General features: G+C 40.7%; 2 protein-coding genes and 1 long non-coding RNA gene across 10 annotated transcripts in view; 2 read left to right on the forward strand and 1 right to left on the reverse strand.

Annotated features, from left to right (window-relative positions):
• Positions 1–47: 47 nt before the first annotated feature.
• ACYP1 (acylphosphatase 1) lies at positions 48–14,310 on the forward strand. 2 transcript variants are annotated; one of them, XM_027569546.2, is made up of 3 exons: positions 48–340; positions 5,924–6,021; positions 13,894–14,310. In XM_027569546.2, exons 1-3 carry the CDS (start codon positions 139–141, stop codon positions 14,107–14,109), a joined length of 516 nt encoding a protein of 171 aa, XP_027425347.1. In that variant the 5' UTR covers positions 48–138; the 3' UTR covers positions 14,110–14,310. The 2 variants fall into 2 exon arrangements, with proteins under 2 accessions (XP_027425347.1, XP_027425348.1); XM_027569547.1 differs by lacking the exon at positions 48–340 and adding an exon at positions 4,522–5,510.
• Positions 5,517–15,816, reverse strand: LOC113908908. 2 transcript variants are annotated; one of them, XR_003515634.2, is made up of 4 exons: positions 15,463–15,816; positions 8,456–8,513; positions 7,668–7,770; positions 5,517–5,879 (listed from the first exon to the last, which is right to left on the reverse strand). It is a non-coding gene; the product is annotated as an uncharacterized LOC113908908 (long non-coding RNA). The 2 variants fall into 2 exon arrangements; XR_003515635.2 differs by lacking the exon at positions 7,668–7,770.
• Positions 15,817–15,895: 79 nt separating this feature from the next.
• The window catches only part of MLH3 (mutL homolog 3), a 28,411-nt gene continuing 27,158 nt past the window's right edge, over positions 15,896–17,148 (forward strand). For 2 of the 6 annotated variants that reach the window (XM_027569540.2, XM_027569542.2), the window contains exon 1: positions 16,160–16,859. In XM_027569540.2, coding sequence (XP_027425341.1) covers positions 16,857–16,859 — 3 coding nt within the window. In that variant the 5' untranslated portion in view covers positions 16,160–16,856. Of the gene's footprint in view, positions 16,023–16,152; positions 16,860–17,148 lie in introns of those variants that run through there. The other 4 variants (XM_027569541.1, XR_003515633.2, XM_027569543.2 and 1 more) reach the window with 4 other exon arrangements.

Below are 17,148 nucleotides of genomic sequence, written 5' to 3' on the forward strand. Positions count from 1 at the left end.
GAGGTGCGCGCAGGCGCAGCCCGCACGCGGTCCGGAGACGCCCGCAGTTTGAGCGTCACTTGACCCGGTGTCCCGCCAACTCTGCGGCTTGGTCCCGCCCTGCCCTTGGGGAACGTAGGAGGGGTTGGGAGAGGCTTTATGGGGCTCCATCAAAGAGCTTGTATTTTTCTGAGAACGATGCTCCCAGACCTTGGGGTGTGCCCTTCTCTGGCAGAAGACGGCGCCCCTAGATGTGCCTTGGAGTCATCCTGCCGCAGGATTCCGGTGTCCGCCCACTTAGCAGGAGTGGGCCTGCTGATAGCCTTTCTTAGCACGCTCGGCTGCTTTGTACGGGCCCCAGGTATGGCTGTCCTTCCGTGCTTTTCCTAGCCAATAGTTTGGAGCTTGCGGTCAAATTTTAGCAACTTGGCTAGGTTTTGCTACTCAGTATCTTTCCGAGGTAGTTTTTGTAGCCAATGTAATTATTTTGATACAATGTTTTACTCTCACGTGGTAACTCTGGCCGTCTCTTCGTGGGGCCCAAGAGTGACTCAGCCAAGTGTAATGATAATAAAGTTAACTACCAGATTGAAAATAATCAGTATAACCTGGTTTTCAACACTAAATAATATTCTATAACTTGATAACATTAGAAGAGAGTTTGTCTTCGTGCTTTAGTTCGTTTGTGTAAGCTGTTTGGAACAGGCAGTTTACTTTTTTCCTGTAACTACTCAGAAGATTCATGTACATGGGAAATAAAGTGGACAGCAGTAGTCAGTGTTAATGCTTCAACATGTCATTATTACAGTTTTACATGTGACAGAGAAATTCCTTGGTGGGCCCTCCAGGGCAGTCCTTTTATTCTTTGCTTTCTTTCCTAGCTGACTCCATTGCCTTCTCTATATACGCAGTTTCAGACATTTCCCCCTACTCTCAAGGTCCTAATTATTTCAGCATCTGGCCTGCCTGCCATCAACTCCTGCAGCTCCTCTCCAGTCTGGCTGAATTTCCCAGAATGCCTCCCTCCATCTTGAATTCCTTCCCTCTTGTGTCTGAGGAAAAAGAATCTTCCTCTTTCCATGAGTTCTGTTGAATTAGTCCCTTTCCTTATCCTCCAGGAATTGACCCCATCACTTTATCCCTCCATCTTGTTCACTTCAAGTTGTATCTATCCACACACCCCTTCTCTTTGGTTTTAAAATGTTTAACTTTCCCCTGCAAAACAAACATTTCCTGTGACCTGCTGCCTCTCATCTTAAGGTCCCATTTATTTCTCCTCTTCTCCACAAGCCTTCTTAATAGACAGCTGTGCATTTGGGGGCCCCATTCCCTCCTCGGCTCCTCAGTGTCCAGTCTCTGTGGTCTGGCTCCCACCTTTTCCATTTTATTTAACTGCCAGGCTGTTGATGACTTCCCAATGGCCAAAGACAAAAGCTGCTATTTCTTTAGCCTACTCATTTGCCATCATTGATTTTTCACTCCCTCGGAACTCTCTTCTAACTTGCTCCTGTGCCTTCTTGGTTTCTTCTTTCACATTTTTGCTCCATCTTCTTCCAGGTCTCAGGCATTTATGTCTTTTCCTCACCTGCCCACCAAATTTAGGTGTTCTCCAAAGCCCTCTTATTTCTCATATACACACAGTCCCAGACATTCTCTTCCTTAATGATTTCAACCAAATGCTGAAATTTCAGGTCTCTCCTATGTTTAAATGATACTCAGAGCTCTCTCCTTAGTTACAGACTCAAATTTCTAGCTGCCCATTGAGCACCTCCACATGAATGTTCCTCAGGAACCTCAAACTCAATATGACAGAAAACAAACTCATGATCATCTCCCCATTTCCCCATCTACATGTCCAGTGTTCCCGTTTAAAAAAAAAAAAGATATTTATTTGTGTATTTGAGAGAGAGAGCACAAGTGGGTGGAGGGGCAAAGGCAGAGGGAGAAACAGACTCCCCGCTGAGCAGGGAGTCCGATGTGGGGCTCAGGGCTTTATCCCAGGACCCTGGAATCATGACCTGAGCCAAAGGCATATGCCCAACCAACTGAGCCACCCAGGTGCCCCTTGTCCGGTGTTCTCTTTTGTGCTGAAAGCATCAGTCATCTTGCACTACTCCCTCTCTTTGTCACCCCTTCTGTCCAATTAGTCAGCAGGCTCTGTTTAATGTACTTTGCGATGTCTCATATATAACTGTTCTTGTGCATTTCTACTGCCCTAGGTGAGTTCTTCCTCACTTTTCTTTTGGGACAGCATCACTCTCCTAACTGCTATTCTCGCCTTCAACATCTGCTCCCCAAGCTCATTTTTTACGCTGCTGCCAGAGTGATTATCTTAAATACCTCTGACCCCATCATTCTCCTACTCAGTGGCTTCTTCTTTGCCTATACCTTCTTTACTTGTACCTTCCAAGTTGAAACACATAATTTAACATGGTATTTCAATCTGCCAGATTAGGTCCGGCCTACCTTTCCAGCCCTGCCTCCCCAGAGTCTAGTCCAGTGGATATCAACCCTAGCTGAGCTTTAGGACTCCCTGGAAAGCAACTTCTGGGGGTGAGACCTGGGTATTGGTATTTTTAAAAGCTTCTAATGTGCAGCCGGGATTGAGAACCCCTGGTCTAGCCACACCTGATTACTTGCACTTCCTCTCCCTTTCTTTCTCTCTCTCTTTTTTCTTTTCTTTTCCTTCCTTCCTTCCTTCATTCCTTCCTTCCTTCCTTCCTTCCTTCCTTTCTCTCTCTCTCTCTTTCTTTCTTTCATTTCTTTCCTTCCTCCCTTCCTCCTCCCTTCCTCCTTCCTTCCTCTCTCTCTCTTCCTTCCTCCCTTTCTTCCTTCCTCCCTTCCTTCCTTCTCAGTGGTATTACCTTGACCCAAGCTCCATGCACTGGGAGGTGGTAGAGCATAACATTTATGGGACTGTGTTCTGTACTCAGACTGCCTAGAAATAAATCCCAGCTCCATCACTTACTGGTCGTGGTTGTGTAACCTGGATAATGTGCTGCTTCCTCCAAGAACACTTTCCCAATCTTCTCAGTCAGAATGAATCTTTTTGCTCCTTTGTGCTCTCAAGTATTTTCTGTTCTTGTTGTAGGACAGGGCTGAGTCATGATGAGCTCTCAATGGATGTTCATGGGATTGACTAGCATGTTGTGCTCTTTATTGTCATTATGTGCATGCATATTTGTCCCTTAAACTAAATAAAAAATTCTTTGAAGACAAAAATTATATCATTCATCTTTGTATAGCCTACGGTTTCTCATATGTAGTAGACAATAGTTTTTTTAATTCTATCGAGAAACTTGTTTTTTCAAAATGAATTTTAGGGGCACGTGGGTGGCGCAGTCAGATGGGTGTCTGACTCTTGGTTTCAGCTCAGGTCGTGATCTCAGGGTCATGAGAGATTGAGCCTGCTTGAGATTCTCCCTCTCCCTCTGCCCCTCCTGCTAGTGCTCTCTCTCTAAAATAAATAAATCTTTAAAAAATAAAGATAAGGGACTCTTGATTTCAGCTCAGGTCAGGATCTCGGGGTTGTGAGATCAGGTCCTGAATTGGGCTCTGTACAGGATGTGGAGCCTGCTTAAGGTTCTCTCTCCCCCTATCCCTCTGCCCACCTTCCTCTCTAAAAATAAATAAATAAAAAAGATAAAAATAAAAGTGAATTTTAGAGAAAGAAATAACATCAGCCAGGCTCTCTATTTAGCCATTATTTTTAAATACTGCCAAGAATAACATTCAGTCCAGCTTCCCACCCCACCCCCACTCTGGCAGTGAGGTTATATGATTCTTCAGGATCTGGATCCTCACTTTTCACTGGGGGAACAAGTGAAATGATTAATCTTTATGGCTTCCATTGCAAATCCATCTCACTTCACCAAGTCTGCCCACCTGGAATATTCACATATGGAGCCTTATGTTATGAAGGGATGTAACGTATACAAGCAATTCAAAGAAGAAAAATAAATACTACAGTTTTCCTTCATACATTCTTAATCATAAGAGTAGCTGGATTCAAATGCCTGCAAGATAACTGTACTTTTAATAATCATCAGCCACAATTCCCTTGACAATTCCATTTTCTCAAAAGGAATTCATGCATTTTGGTCATTTGGCTTCGATTGATTCAATGGTGATTCTGGAGCCATGGGTTATTTTGCATGTGCTTGTGATTGATTGATTTAGATAAGCATTAGAGTTTTCTTAGTAAGGGAGGGCAGCTTCCAGAAACACAGAAGGAGGAATAACCTCCTCTGGGCCTTCCTATTCACTTATCTCCCTTGCTACCAATTCCAGACTGGGGCATGGCCCCAGATTTGAGGAAAACTGAAAGAAAAAGGGCAGAAAGGTACAGGCATACCTCAGACACACTGTGGACTCTGTTCCAATCACTGCAATAAAGTGAGTCAAAGAGAAATATAACTTTTTTTTAAAGATTTTATTTATTTATTTGACAGAGAGAGTGAGAGAGTATAAGCAGGGGGAGTGGCAGAAGGAAAGGGAGAAGCAGGCTCCCCACTGAGCAAGGAGCCCTATATGGGGCTCCATCCCAGGACTCTGGGATCATGACCTGACCTGAAGGCAGATGCTTAACCGACTAAGCCACCCAGGTGCCCCAGAAATATAACTTTTATATGCACTGGTTTCCCCATGCACTGTATTGTATCTATTAAGTATTCATTTGCATTATATCTAAAAAAAGTACATAACTTTTTTTTATAAATGTACATACCTTAATTTAAAAAATTTGCTAAAAAATGCTAACCATCATCTGAGCTTTCAGTGAGTTGTAATCTGATCATACATCACCATAACAAATATAATAATGATGAAAAAGTTTGAAATACTGTGAGAATTACCCAAGTGCAACTCAGAGACACAAAATGAGCAAATGCAGTTGGAAAAAATGGTGCTGTTAGACTTAATCAGTGCAGGTTTACCAACCTTCAATTTGTAAAAAACGTAGTATCTTTGAAGTGCAGTAAGGTAAGGTATGCCTGTATGTGTCCTGTTCAATTTATTTATGTATTTAATGTTTTTTTTTTCCATCTCCCACCTCCAGAATTTAAGTTCCTCCAGGCCAGTGATCCTTCTTGTCCGCTAATGTAGGTCAACCACCCAGAACTGTGCCTGGCATACAGAAGGCTTTCAGTAACTATTTATTGAGTGATTGACTTTATTTCAAGTCCTTCTTCATCTAGGCCTTTCTCCCCACGAAAAAATGAGAAAAAAATGTGCTTAGTGACAGAGGTGGGGTGAGGCCTGGGTCTGTAGAATCGGAGCTAACACTCTGGACAGATCCCCAACCTGAGGCTTGCTGCTTCTTTCAGACAACAGCGTTTAGAAATCCCACCCTCTGGGCGGGCTCTGGGCCGAGCACGCCATTTCTGATTGGTTGATGGAGGTGATGGGCGTGAGGGACAGCGAAGGAGGAGCCGCTCTCTAGGCTTCCGGGCGCCGAGGTTACCCGGCTGTGGGAACTGTTGGCGTGCTGGTTGCCGGTGTAGTCACAGGCGCCCGAGAGGAGGACGAGGAGGGTGAGCCTGAGATAGGGCCCCGTAGCGTGTCCATAGTCTGATACCCCTAAGTTGTTAGTAGAAGGGGATTCTGGTGGCCAATGGAAGCTGGGTCCCTGGGAAGAGGAAGGGATGGAGAGGAAGCCCGACGGGGGATGGGTGTGGGGAGGCAATTGGATAAGCAGGTCATTGCTCCAAAGGGGGCCTCTGTGGGCACTTGAGACCCAAAGCTCCTTGGCCCAGGTGTCTTCCTGTTACTTCGCACAGCCGGGCTTGCACGTGTCCGCTTGCGTGCTCTGGCGTTGGAGGACCATAATGTCAGGGTGAGGTCGCCGTGGTCACAGATGGAGAAGTGTGGGTCTGGCCTTTTCTTCCTCGGGATTTGGTGTCCTGGGATAGGATAATGAGCCCTTTACTTTTCTGGTCTCTGACAGGTGTAGGCATGAACATGGCAGAAGGGGACACCCTGATATCAGTGGATTATGAAATTTTTGGGAAGGTCCAAGGGGTGTTTTTCCGCAAGTACACTCAGGTATGTGGCCTACAGGCTTTGGGGACATACCTAGGTTACGTGTAGGGGAACAAGAGACCATGTTCCTGACGAATAAATGTGCCTTGGGAGAAGCCCGCTTTTTGGTAGCTGCATGGTGGTTTGTAGAGCAATGGGAATGAAAATGCTTGGCAGGGGATGAAAGACAATGTAAATGGCAGAATCATGTGCTGTTATTATCGTTCTTTTCTGACAGTGGTACCAGGGTACCTAGACACATATTAATGAGCTTCTCTCTTCCCAAGGGGAATTAAGGGCTTCCCCAGTTCTCCCTGTTGTGGCCTCATCAAACCAGATCACAGTTCTTGTAGGAGGGCTAACGTTGATCAGATGGCATTTAAAGATTTTATTTATTTACTTAAGAGAGAGAGCATGAGTGAGGGAGAGGGGCAGAGAGAGAGGGAGAAGCTAACTCCCTGCTGAGCAGGGAGCCCGATGTGGGGCCCCATCCCAGGCTCCCGGCACCATGACCTGAGCCGACAGCAGATGCTTAACCGACTGAGCCACTCAGGTGCCCCAGTCAGATGGTGTTTAGGTGAACTCCTGATAGTTATGAAATTTACGTAATTGCTTCCTCTGTAGCTGCTGCATTTTCTTCAGACCTCTTTCATTTCTTCAACCTTCTCCATTCCCCCACTTGATTCCTTTCTATTCATTATGGCTCTGAAAGAAGACTTACCTCTTTAAGCTAAAGCTTTTCTCATGAAAATAGTTGATTTATTCCAGGGTAAGTAATGGTAACACTGAACATGGAGTCTAGTGTTCCTATTAGAGTAATATGGAGTAATTGTGGGGATGAACAAACCATGGACAGCCTGTACCTCTGCCTTAATGTCACTAATCTTCCCACAACATGCACATGCAGTTGCAATCTCAATTTCCCTTCTGTCTCTGTTAAGGGGGTATCAGGCTATTGCCTTCCCAATGTATGGCCAATCCCAAAGATAATGAGTTAAGACTGCAGAACTTTCCAGGTGTCACATTCCTGGTACTGTAGTACATAAAATTCAATCCTGAAATCTTTGAAAAATGAATGTTACATGTCATTATCTCTTTTTTCCAATCACTTGCAAATCATTTCCTCCTGTTTCGTACTCATATATGAAGTGCTTGTTGAAAGAGAATTGCTGAAAAACCATAGCAAGAGCTATGTTGCAGTTAGCCTTGGTACCAATTATGCAGGGTAAATTCCTGTGACTTAGTAAATGGGGGTGACAGCCTCAAAGATTAATTAAAGTTGTTGAGGGAAAAGGACCAGACAGTAGTATAGCCCATCCTTCTCTACTGTCCTGTACCCCCCAGTTCAGAGAAACAATAAAAGAAACAGACAATAAATACTGATTTGGAAAACCACAAGGAAAATGCGATCTCTGGGCTCCTGAGTGGCTCAGTCGGTTGAGCATCTGCCTTCGGCTCAGGTCATGATCCCAGGGTCCTGGGATTGAGCCCCGCATTGGGCTCCCTGCTCAGCAGGGAGTCTGCTTGTCTCTCTCCCTCTGCTTGCTGCTCCCCTTGCTTGTGCTCTCTCTGTCAAATAAATAAGTAGAATCTTGAAAAAAAAAAAAAGAAAGAAAATGCCATCTCTTTTTCTTCTTAATTAGACTTGTAGCTTATTCTTTACCGCTTACAGTCATTTAACCATGTGTTCATTTTAACAGTTGTTTTCTTTCATGACAGTCAATATGTTGATATCATCTGGCCTCTGAATTCAATCCCATCAGTCGCTCATTCCTGGAATGAATGATGAGAGTACTCAAACGAACTTTTTTAAAAGTTGGAATATAATTGACATCCCATAAAATTGACCCTTTTAAATAAAAGTGTGTAATTTAGTCGTGTTTAGTGTATTCACAAAGTTGTGCACTAATTCCAGAACAAAAAGAAATCCCATTCCCCCCCAGCCCCTACTAACTTCATTTCTGTCTCTATGGACTTGCCTATTCTGGACATTTAATGTAAATGGAATCATGCAATATGTGGTCTTTTGTGTTTGGCTTCTTTCACTTAACAGTGTCTTCCAGGTTTATCCATATCATAGCATGTATCAGTGTAGTAGTCCCCCTTATCTGCAGGTAATACATTCCAAGCCCCCCAGTGGATGCCTGAAACTGTGGTTAGTACCAAACCCTATATACTATGCTTTTTCCTATATGGACCTACCAATGATAAAATTTAATTTATAAATTAGGTACAGTAAGAGATTAACAACAATAACTAATAATAGAAAATAATAGAAAAATTACAATATATTATAATAAAAGTTATGTAAATGTAGTCTTTCTCTCTCTCTCAAAATATCTTATTTTACTATACTCACCCTTCTTGTGATGATGTGAGATGATAAAATGCCTATATGATGAAATGAATTGAAGTGAATGATGTGGGCATTGTGACGTAGCATTAGGCTACTACTGACCTTCTAATGACACTTCAGAGGGATGATCATCTTCTGAACTGCAGTTGACTGAGGGTATCTGAAACCATGGAAAGTTAAACCACGGATGGAGAGGGACTACTGTACTTCATTCCTTTTTATGGCTGAATAATATTTTACTGTATGGCTATACCACAGTTTATATATCCATTCACCACTTGATGGACATCTAGGTTGTTCCCACTTTTAGGCTATCATGAATAATGATTCTGTGAACATTTATGTATTTGTTTTTATGTAAACATTGTTTTCAGTTCCCTTTGGTATATATACCTAAGAGTAGATTGCTGGGTCACCTGGTAAGTTTATGTATAACTTTTTGAGGAACTGCCAAACTATTTTTCAAAACAGCTGTACCATTTATATTCCCACTAATAATGTATGAGAATTTCAATTTCTCCAGATCTTTGTCAACAGTTATGGTCTATCTTTATTATTAGAGCCATTCTAGTGAGTATGAAGTGGTATGTCATTGTGGCTTTCTGTTGTTTTATTTCATTTTAAGGTATTAATAAATTTTAAAAGATTAAAGTCACACAAAGTGTGTTCTCCGTCCACAATGGAACTAAACTACAAATCAATAACAGAAAGACAACTAGAAAATCTCAAATACCTGGCAACTGTGCAAAACACTTTCTTAAAAAATTGTGGTAAAGTATACATAATGTAAAATTTATAATTTTAGCCATTTTTAAGTGTACAGTTCAGTGACCTTAAGTACATTCACATCATTGTGCAACCATCACTACCATCCATCCACAGAACTCTTTCATCTTGCAAAACTGAAACTCTGTATCCATTAAACAATAACTCCTAATTCCCCCTTTCCCTACCTAGCTCCTGGTAATCACAATTCTACTTTCTGTTTCTATGAATTTGACTACTCTAGGTACCTCATGTAAGTGAAATCATACAGTATTTGTCCTTTTGTGACTGGTTTATTTCACTAGCATGTATCTGATTTTCCTTCTTTTTCAAGGCTGAATAATATTCTGGTGTATGTAAGATACTTGGTGTATGTATGTGATTTTGTTTGCCTTCTCCTAATAGTTAATGATGTTAAACATCTTTTCGTGTGTTTATTGGCACATGAAAGAAAATAAAATATATCTTTTTTGGAGAAATGTCTATTTAAATCCTTTGCTGTGAGCTATGTCTTCATGTTGAATTGTAAGAATTTTTGTATATTCAGGATACTAGTCCCTTGTTACTTAAAAGATTTGCATATATTTCTTCTATTCTGCGGGTTTTCTTTTTACTTTCTTGATGAAAACTTTGAAGCACAAAAGTTTTTAATATTGATCAAGTCTAATTTATTTTTTCTTTTGTTGCTTGTGCTTTAGTGTTATATCTAAGAAACCTTTGCCCAATCCAAGGTCATGAAGGGTTTTGCCTATGTTTTCTTCTAAAAATTTTTTCTAAGGGTTTTATCACTTAAGATCTTAGCTTTAGATGTTTTATCCAGTTAGAGTTATGTTGTGTGAGGTAGGTAGATTTTATTCTTTTGCATGTGGAGATCCAGCTGTCCCAGGATCATTTGTTAAAAAGACTATTACTTTCCTCCATTGAATTGTCATGGCACCCTTGTCAAAACTCAATTGGCTGTAAATATAAGGTTTATTTCTGGATTCTAGTTCTAGTCCATTGACCTGTCCTTATGCCAATACCACACTGTGTTGATTATCGTAGCTTTGAAGTAAATTTTGAAATTGGGTTATGTGAGTCCTTCAACTTTGTTCTTCTGTTTCAAGATTATCTTTAGCTATTCTGGGTCCCTTATGTTCCCATGTGAATTTTACCATCAATTTGTCTATTTCTGCAAACAAGGCAGCTGGGATTTTGATAGAGATTGCTTAAAATCTGTAGACCAATTTAGGAAGTATTATCTTAACAATATTGTCTTCTAATTCGTGAACATGGGATGTCTTTCCATTTATTCACATCTTTAATTTCTTTCAACAATATTTTATAGTTGTCTGTATGTAAATCTGGTACTTCTTTTGTTAAATTTAGTCCTAAGAAATTTATTATGTTCAATACTATTTATAAATGGAATTGTTCTCTTAATTTCATTTTTGATTGTTCATTGCCTGTTTATGGAAATACAATTATTTTTGCATATTGGTCTTGTATCATGCAATCTTGTGAACTTGTTTATTAGTTCTAATTTGTGTGTTTGTGTTTATCCCTTAAGATTTTTCTGTAAATGAGATACATCATCTGTGAGTAAAGGTAGTTTTACGTCTTCCTTTCTACTTTGAACACCTTTTATTTCTTTTTCCCTGCCCTGGCTAGAATCTCCAGTATAATATAGAGTAGATGTAGCAAGAGCCACTTGTCTTTTTTTTTTTTAAGTTTTATTTATTTGACAGAGAAAAAGAGGGAGCGCACACAAGTAGGCAGAGTGGCAGGCGGCGGGAGAGGGAGAAGCAGTCTCCCCGTGGAGCAGGGAGCCTGATGCGGGGCTTGATCCCAGGACCCTGGGACCATGACCTGAGCTGAAGGCAGATGTTTAACCAGCTGAGCCACCCAGTCACCCCAAGACCAACTTGTCTTGTTCCTGATCATAGGGAGAAAGTATTCAGTCTTTCACCATTAGGTGTGATGTTAGCTGTGGGTTTTTCACAGATGCCTTTTTATCAAGTTGAGTGTGTTTGCTTCTATTCCTAGTTTGAGTGTTGGATTTTGTCAAAATTTTTTTTCATCTATGAGTTGATCATCTGGTTTCTGTTTTATTTATTAATATGGTTTGTTACATTGTTTTATTAATATTGTGTTTTAGTTAATATGATTTTTAAACTGTGGTGTATTGATTTTTCTATGTTGAACCAACCTTGCATTCCTAGGATAAATCCCAATTTTTCATGGTGGGCCATCCTTTTTATATGTTGCCGGATTTGATTTGCTCATATTTTGTTGAGTTTTGCGTCAATATTCACAGGTGATATTAGTTTATAGTTTTCTTGAGATGTCTTTGCCTGGTTTTGATGTGAAGGTAATACTGGCTTAATAGAATGATTTGGGAAGAGTTTTCTTCCGTTTTTTTGGAAGAGTTTGTGAAGGATTGGTGAAAGAGTCTTCTTTAAACATTTGGTATAATTCACCTGTGAAGCCATCTAGTCCTGGGCTTTTCTTTGTAGGAAGTTTTAAATTACTAACTCAATCTCTTTACTTGTCATAGGCCTATTCAGATTGCCTATTTCTTCTTGAGTCAGTTTTAGTAGTTTGAGTCTTTTTAGGAATCTTCCCTTTTCATCTAAGTTCTCTAATATGTTGGTACACAGTTGTTTATGGTATTCCCTTATAATCCTTTTTATTTTTGTAAGGTTGGTGGTACTGTCCCCTCTTTAATTACTGATTTTAGTAATTTGAGCCTTCTCTCTTTTTTTCTTTATTAGTCTAGCTAGAGGTTTGGCAATTTAGTTGATCTTTCTAATCTTTACTCTTTTTATCTTTCTGCTTGTTTTGAGTTTGGCTTGATCTTCTTTTTCTAGTTTCCTAAGTTGGAAGTCTAGGTTATTGATCTGAAGGGACTTTCTTTTTAGATTGAAACTGGAGTTGGTGATTATATTACTTAAAATAATGTTTCCAGAATATTGTTATGAGGAAGAATTAGCTTTTTGGGATTTTCTTAGGACAAACACTATTTGCTTTAGATAGATATTCAAAATGGAACATGAGTCAGCAACATTATGGTATTTAAAAATAACAGAATCAAATGCACAAATAAAACCTACAGGAAATTCCCATTCTCAACACTAGTCAAATTTGGGAGTGTTTTTTTCACTCTTAGGAGTTCGGATAAATCACACTGCAATTTAAAAACTTATTTGACTCTATAAACTCCTGCTCAAAACTCAGTACAATCATTATTATAGCTAGTTACCATATAAGGTAACTTGGAAGAGCTGGGGATAGCTGACTATGCTAGGTTAATTTGAAGCAGAAGAGAGCAATTGTTACACAAAGTAAATTGGATGTAGTCTTCCTTAAAATCCATTCTCTGCATCCTTTTTTTATGCCCCCATCTTTGGCACTTAATGCATGCCATAGGTGTCTTCTATTTTTCTTCCTTAATTTCCTCTGTATTCCTTAAATTGTAATTTGACTGCAGTCTCTTTTGTTCATTATACAAACATGTCTTTGCTTGGAACATAACTGATTTGATAGATACTTTAGTTTCTCATCAAACATGGTTTTGCTGTGCATAACATTTTCTTTGGCCAACTGCAGCAATTTCCCATATTTACTAGGTCACTCCTCTGGCATTTGGGCATGCAGTCATGGTAACTCCCATTTTCTTTTGTAATCCAATTCCTTCCATTTAGATAGGTTACTTAAATGATAACTTTTCTAGTATTTCTGCTTGCAAATTAAAAAAAAATTACCTCTAAACATTGCTACCTTTCCCAGTTTTCAGTCATTCCACAGTTTCATGACTTAAAGGAAAGAACATTGGAAAGGCTAAGAGAAAAGCAACTACAATGATTAGATGGTCTTCATAAATTCAACTTTAAAGGTGTGATTATTTAGACAGAAGAGAAGAAAGTCAAGTAAAAACCTAATAGTTGTGTAGTCTCATGAAACTTTGATGTTCAGAGGCTGATCACTACATGCTTTTTCCTTCTGTAGGAGGACAGAAGGTGGGCTTTGGATGCATCATAAAGACCTTGGGTTAGGCAATTTTTCTAAAGTGAGAACAAAGGAATGAGTTGCCCAGGAAATAATGATCTTTAAAGATACAATGGACACTCATTCATCTGGATTTGTTTAGGTGTGGTCCTGGCTGAAGACAAAGAGAAGGATCAGATAACTTCATGCTTTTTCTACTTAATATACCCATTAGATTCTTGATTAGGAGAAGGGAAGGGGCACCTGGGTGGCTCAGATGGTTGAGCATCTGCCTTTGGCTCAGGTCATGATCCCGGGGTCCTGGGATCGAGCCCCGCATCAGGCTCCCTGCTAGGCGGGGAGCCTGCTTCTCCCTGTGTCTCTGCCTGACTCTCATGAATAAATGAATAAAACATTTAAAAAAAAAAAAAGGAGAAGGAAAAATTAGCAAGATACAGCCCAGGATCCTAACAACAATCAGCCTCAGGGAATCATTTTAAAAAAGCATCTGATTTGCTTTAGTACTTAAGTCTTTGGTACTTAACCAAGTTGACTTCATAGTGAAAATTTCTAGTGCCTAGGTTTTATAGGGTAGAAGAAGGAAATGGAGTCAAATGGCCAACACTTCATGTTAAGGTCAATGAGATTCTCCTTGCTGTAGTTCTGTTGTGACTGGACTACAGTTCTGGACAACATCAAATTAGTTTCAGTGGCTTTTGATTCTAGGCCAAGATTCTGGCAACATATTGTAGTCTCACTGTTTTGTTCAATCTCACTGGATTTTTCTCTCATATTTTTCTTTCCCTTAGGCTGAGGGTAAAAAGCTGGGATTGGTTGGCTGGGTCCAGAACACTGACCAGGGCACAGTGCAAGGACAGTTGCAAGGTCCCATCTCCCAAGTGCGTCATATGCAGGAATGGCTTGAGACAAGAGGAAGTCCCAAATCACACATTGACAGAGCAAACTTCAGGAATGAGAAAGTCATCGTAAAGTTGGATTACTCAGATTTCCAGATTGTGAAATAATGACCTGAATTTAAATTTTCTAAGATAAACTCACTGGTTTTGTTTTTATTGTTAATATAGAACAGTCTGTGTTCACTATTAGAATTGGTCAGTAAGTTATGTTAGTATCAGATGTTTGAATATTACTGTATATTATATGTATGATAGAAAGATGACAAACTCTACACAATTCTAAATAAATAAAAATACATTAGAACCTTCTGCATAGGGTACTGTCTTTATCTTTGCTGAACTTCATTTGGGGCAAAATAAGAGGTATTTATTCAGTAAACATCTGTGGGAAGAGAATTTTGGTGTAATTTAAAGAAAGCTGAAAGAGAAAACAGTTACTTTGAATCACCTTTTCTTTTAAAGATTTTATTTATTTGACAGAGGAGAAGCAGGGGGGAGCAGCAGAGGGAGAGGGAGAAGCAGGCTCCCCCTGAGCAAGGAGCCCAATGTGGGGCTCGATCCCAGGATCCTGGGATCATGACCTGAGCCGAAGGCAGACACTTAACCGACTGAGCCACCCAGGCGCCCTTGAATCACTTTTTAAAGTGGTTTTCATGAGGAACTTGCACACCTAATAATAACAAATACCACAATTTCAATTTGTTAGGTGTTCAAAGGACATTTTGGACTAATTACTTTTACTTTTCTGGAGTTTCTGCTGTCATTCCTTTCCTCTGGGCAAGGATTTCATATAAAGCTATGTTATGGGCTAAATTATATCACACACGCCCAGCCCACCCCAAATTCATATGTTGAAGTCTTAACACTCAGTACCTCAGAATGTGACAATCTGGAAATAGAGCCTTTAAAGAGGTAATTGAGGTTAAACAAGGTCATTAGAGAAGGCCCCAATGCAATATGCCCCAGTGTCCTTAAAAAAAGAGGAAATTGGACACAGACATGTGAAGACAGGGAGAAGACAGCCATCTATAAGACACAAAGAGAGGTCTCAGAAGAAATCAACTTGTCAACACCTTGACCTCAGACTTCTAGCCTCCAGAACTGTGACAAAATAAATATCTATTGTTTAAGCCACTCAGCCTGGTATTTTGTTAGGGCAGCCCTACAAGCAATAATCGGGATTTTGCTTCATCAGCCCTTCATGTTTCCCAATTTGGCTTGGTCAGCCATTAAACAGGTATATAGGAAATGCTTACCTGATTTAACAAGTTTGTCATAAATCACAATTTTTTGAAAATAATAGGTTTCGATGAAAATGAGAAAGCAAAAACTGAGGATTGGTTAGTAATTCCCCAAACACCTATTCTCTCAATGTTCTTACAGTTCTCAGTCAGAAAAGGAGCTGCGGTGGCATTAGGAACATATCAAAAAAGTAAATGAAAGGAGTCTTGGTGTCCTTACCTGTAAATGAGGAGGGTCGAGCTAGTTTCTCAGTCTTTTCCACCTCTGAAATGCTACAGCTCTGTAAGATGGAAGGCTGTGGATTTATTCATCCACTGAATGCCTAACAGGAGAGGCACTGTAAAGTAAACAAAATGGATAAAATCCCTACCTTCAAATAAGTTTACATTATAGTGAGAGAAGACCTACAAAACACAAAATAACATATATATTGAATTAAATGGAAGGTAGTACGAAGGAAGAAGGGGAAAGGAACACGAGAAAAGCAAAAGTGAAAATTGCTGGAAACAGCTTTTAACACCATGCTAAAGGGGTATAAGAATTGAGAATTCGGGGTACCAATGCGAAGAGACCCCCGCCCCACACACACCCACCTAGTTTCCCAATCAGAGAACAGCCGGTGCGCATGCGCACTTGGGTGTCACCGACAAAAGCGCGTTCCCCGCGAGTCGCCTCGGAAGCGCATGCTCGTGGCGCGTCCATGAGCCTCGCGAGCCAACGTGCCCGCGCCCTGCGTCCGAGGCGATTGGTAACCGGGAGTTGGGGAAGCTGTGTTCGAGGTGACTTGGGGGGAAGCACGCGTCGAAGGGACGGTTCCGGGAGCCCTTCTAACGGCAGAAAGGCCCTGACGCCCGCCGCGGGCGTGTTCGGGACCCAGCTGCGCAGAGGCTGCAGGAGGCCTCGTGCGTCAGGGCGGCGAGTCGGGGGGAGGGGACGGGGTGGAGCCTGAGCCTGGGGGACGGTCCTGCCCCCGCGGAGCTTTCGCCGCTGGGGCCCCGGACCGAATCGTCCCCTTTGACTGTGGCCTAGGAAAGACTGGGATGTCATCAAGAAGTCGTTAAGTTGGGGAACAGTCGGAATACCAGTTAAATGTTTACCTCTCGTTTGCTGCCGGCTGCAAAGTTCCCTACCTTAAAAAACATCAGATCTGCGATTATAGCTCTGGTGTTCCCGTTTGGAAAACTAGCCCTACCACCTGCGAGAGGTCCAGCTCATGCTGCTCTCTCACTTACAAAGAAGGGAGGAGACCTTTAGTGGCACTTTAATCTTAATATTTTATACCTGACGGGAAAACGTAAAGTCAAGTTCAGACAGCCCCAGACCATCACTCTTGTGAAGGTAGTGTGTAGCCATCTGTAAATACCAAAAGACTGTTAATACAGGGACCTTCTGAAAACTTTTTATCAAAGTAATGTGTGAACAAGATGTAAAAACCAACTGATACAGAAAAGTTGATAATGAAAAGGAAATTCCTGCTTTACCCTTTTCCATTCCCAGGCTCTTTCGTCTGAGGCAACATTTAACCAGTAATAGTAATGAATAATAATTTCTTAATGCCCGTTTCTTCTTGATACACAGTTTGATTTTTTAAATTTCCTCTGTCTTAACACTTCATGGTGAGTTTTTACTAAAAGTCATGGTTATTGTGTTATGTATAAATATGAAACTAGTTGGACATTTTTTTCATGAATTTCTAGCTGAATTTAATTTAGACATCTGTTTTTGGTGAAGTGATTAGAATTTTGAACACTGTCTTACGGGTCAGCTTCAGTTGTGATTATGATTTCACTTTAGGGCATGTGGGATTTAGAAAGGAGCAGTGAAAATTATGAAATTGTAAATGCTGCTTTCCATTGCACCAAACATGAGCTGTATGATCTGCCTAGAGATCAAAGCTGTAATTTG

Source organism: Zalophus californianus, chromosome 6 (genome assembly GCF_009762305.2).
Source record: "Zalophus californianus isolate mZalCal1 chromosome 6, mZalCal1.pri.v2, whole genome shotgun sequence".
Taxonomy (NCBI): Eukaryota; Metazoa; Chordata; class Mammalia; order Carnivora; family Otariidae; genus Zalophus; species Zalophus californianus.

Coding starts and splice junctions, on each gene's coding strand:
- ACYP1 (XM_027569546.2), top strand. CDS start 139: ATGGGGCTCCATCAAAGAGCTTGTATTTTTCTGAGAACGATGCTCCCA. Junction 341..5,923: donor CTGCTTTGTACGGGCCCCAG/GTATGGCTGTCC, acceptor GGTCTCTGACAG/GTGTAGGCATGAACATGGCA. Junction 6,022..13,893: donor TTTTCCGCAAGTACACTCAG/GTATGTGGCCTA, acceptor TCTTTCCCTTAG/GCTGAGGGTAAAAAGCTGGG.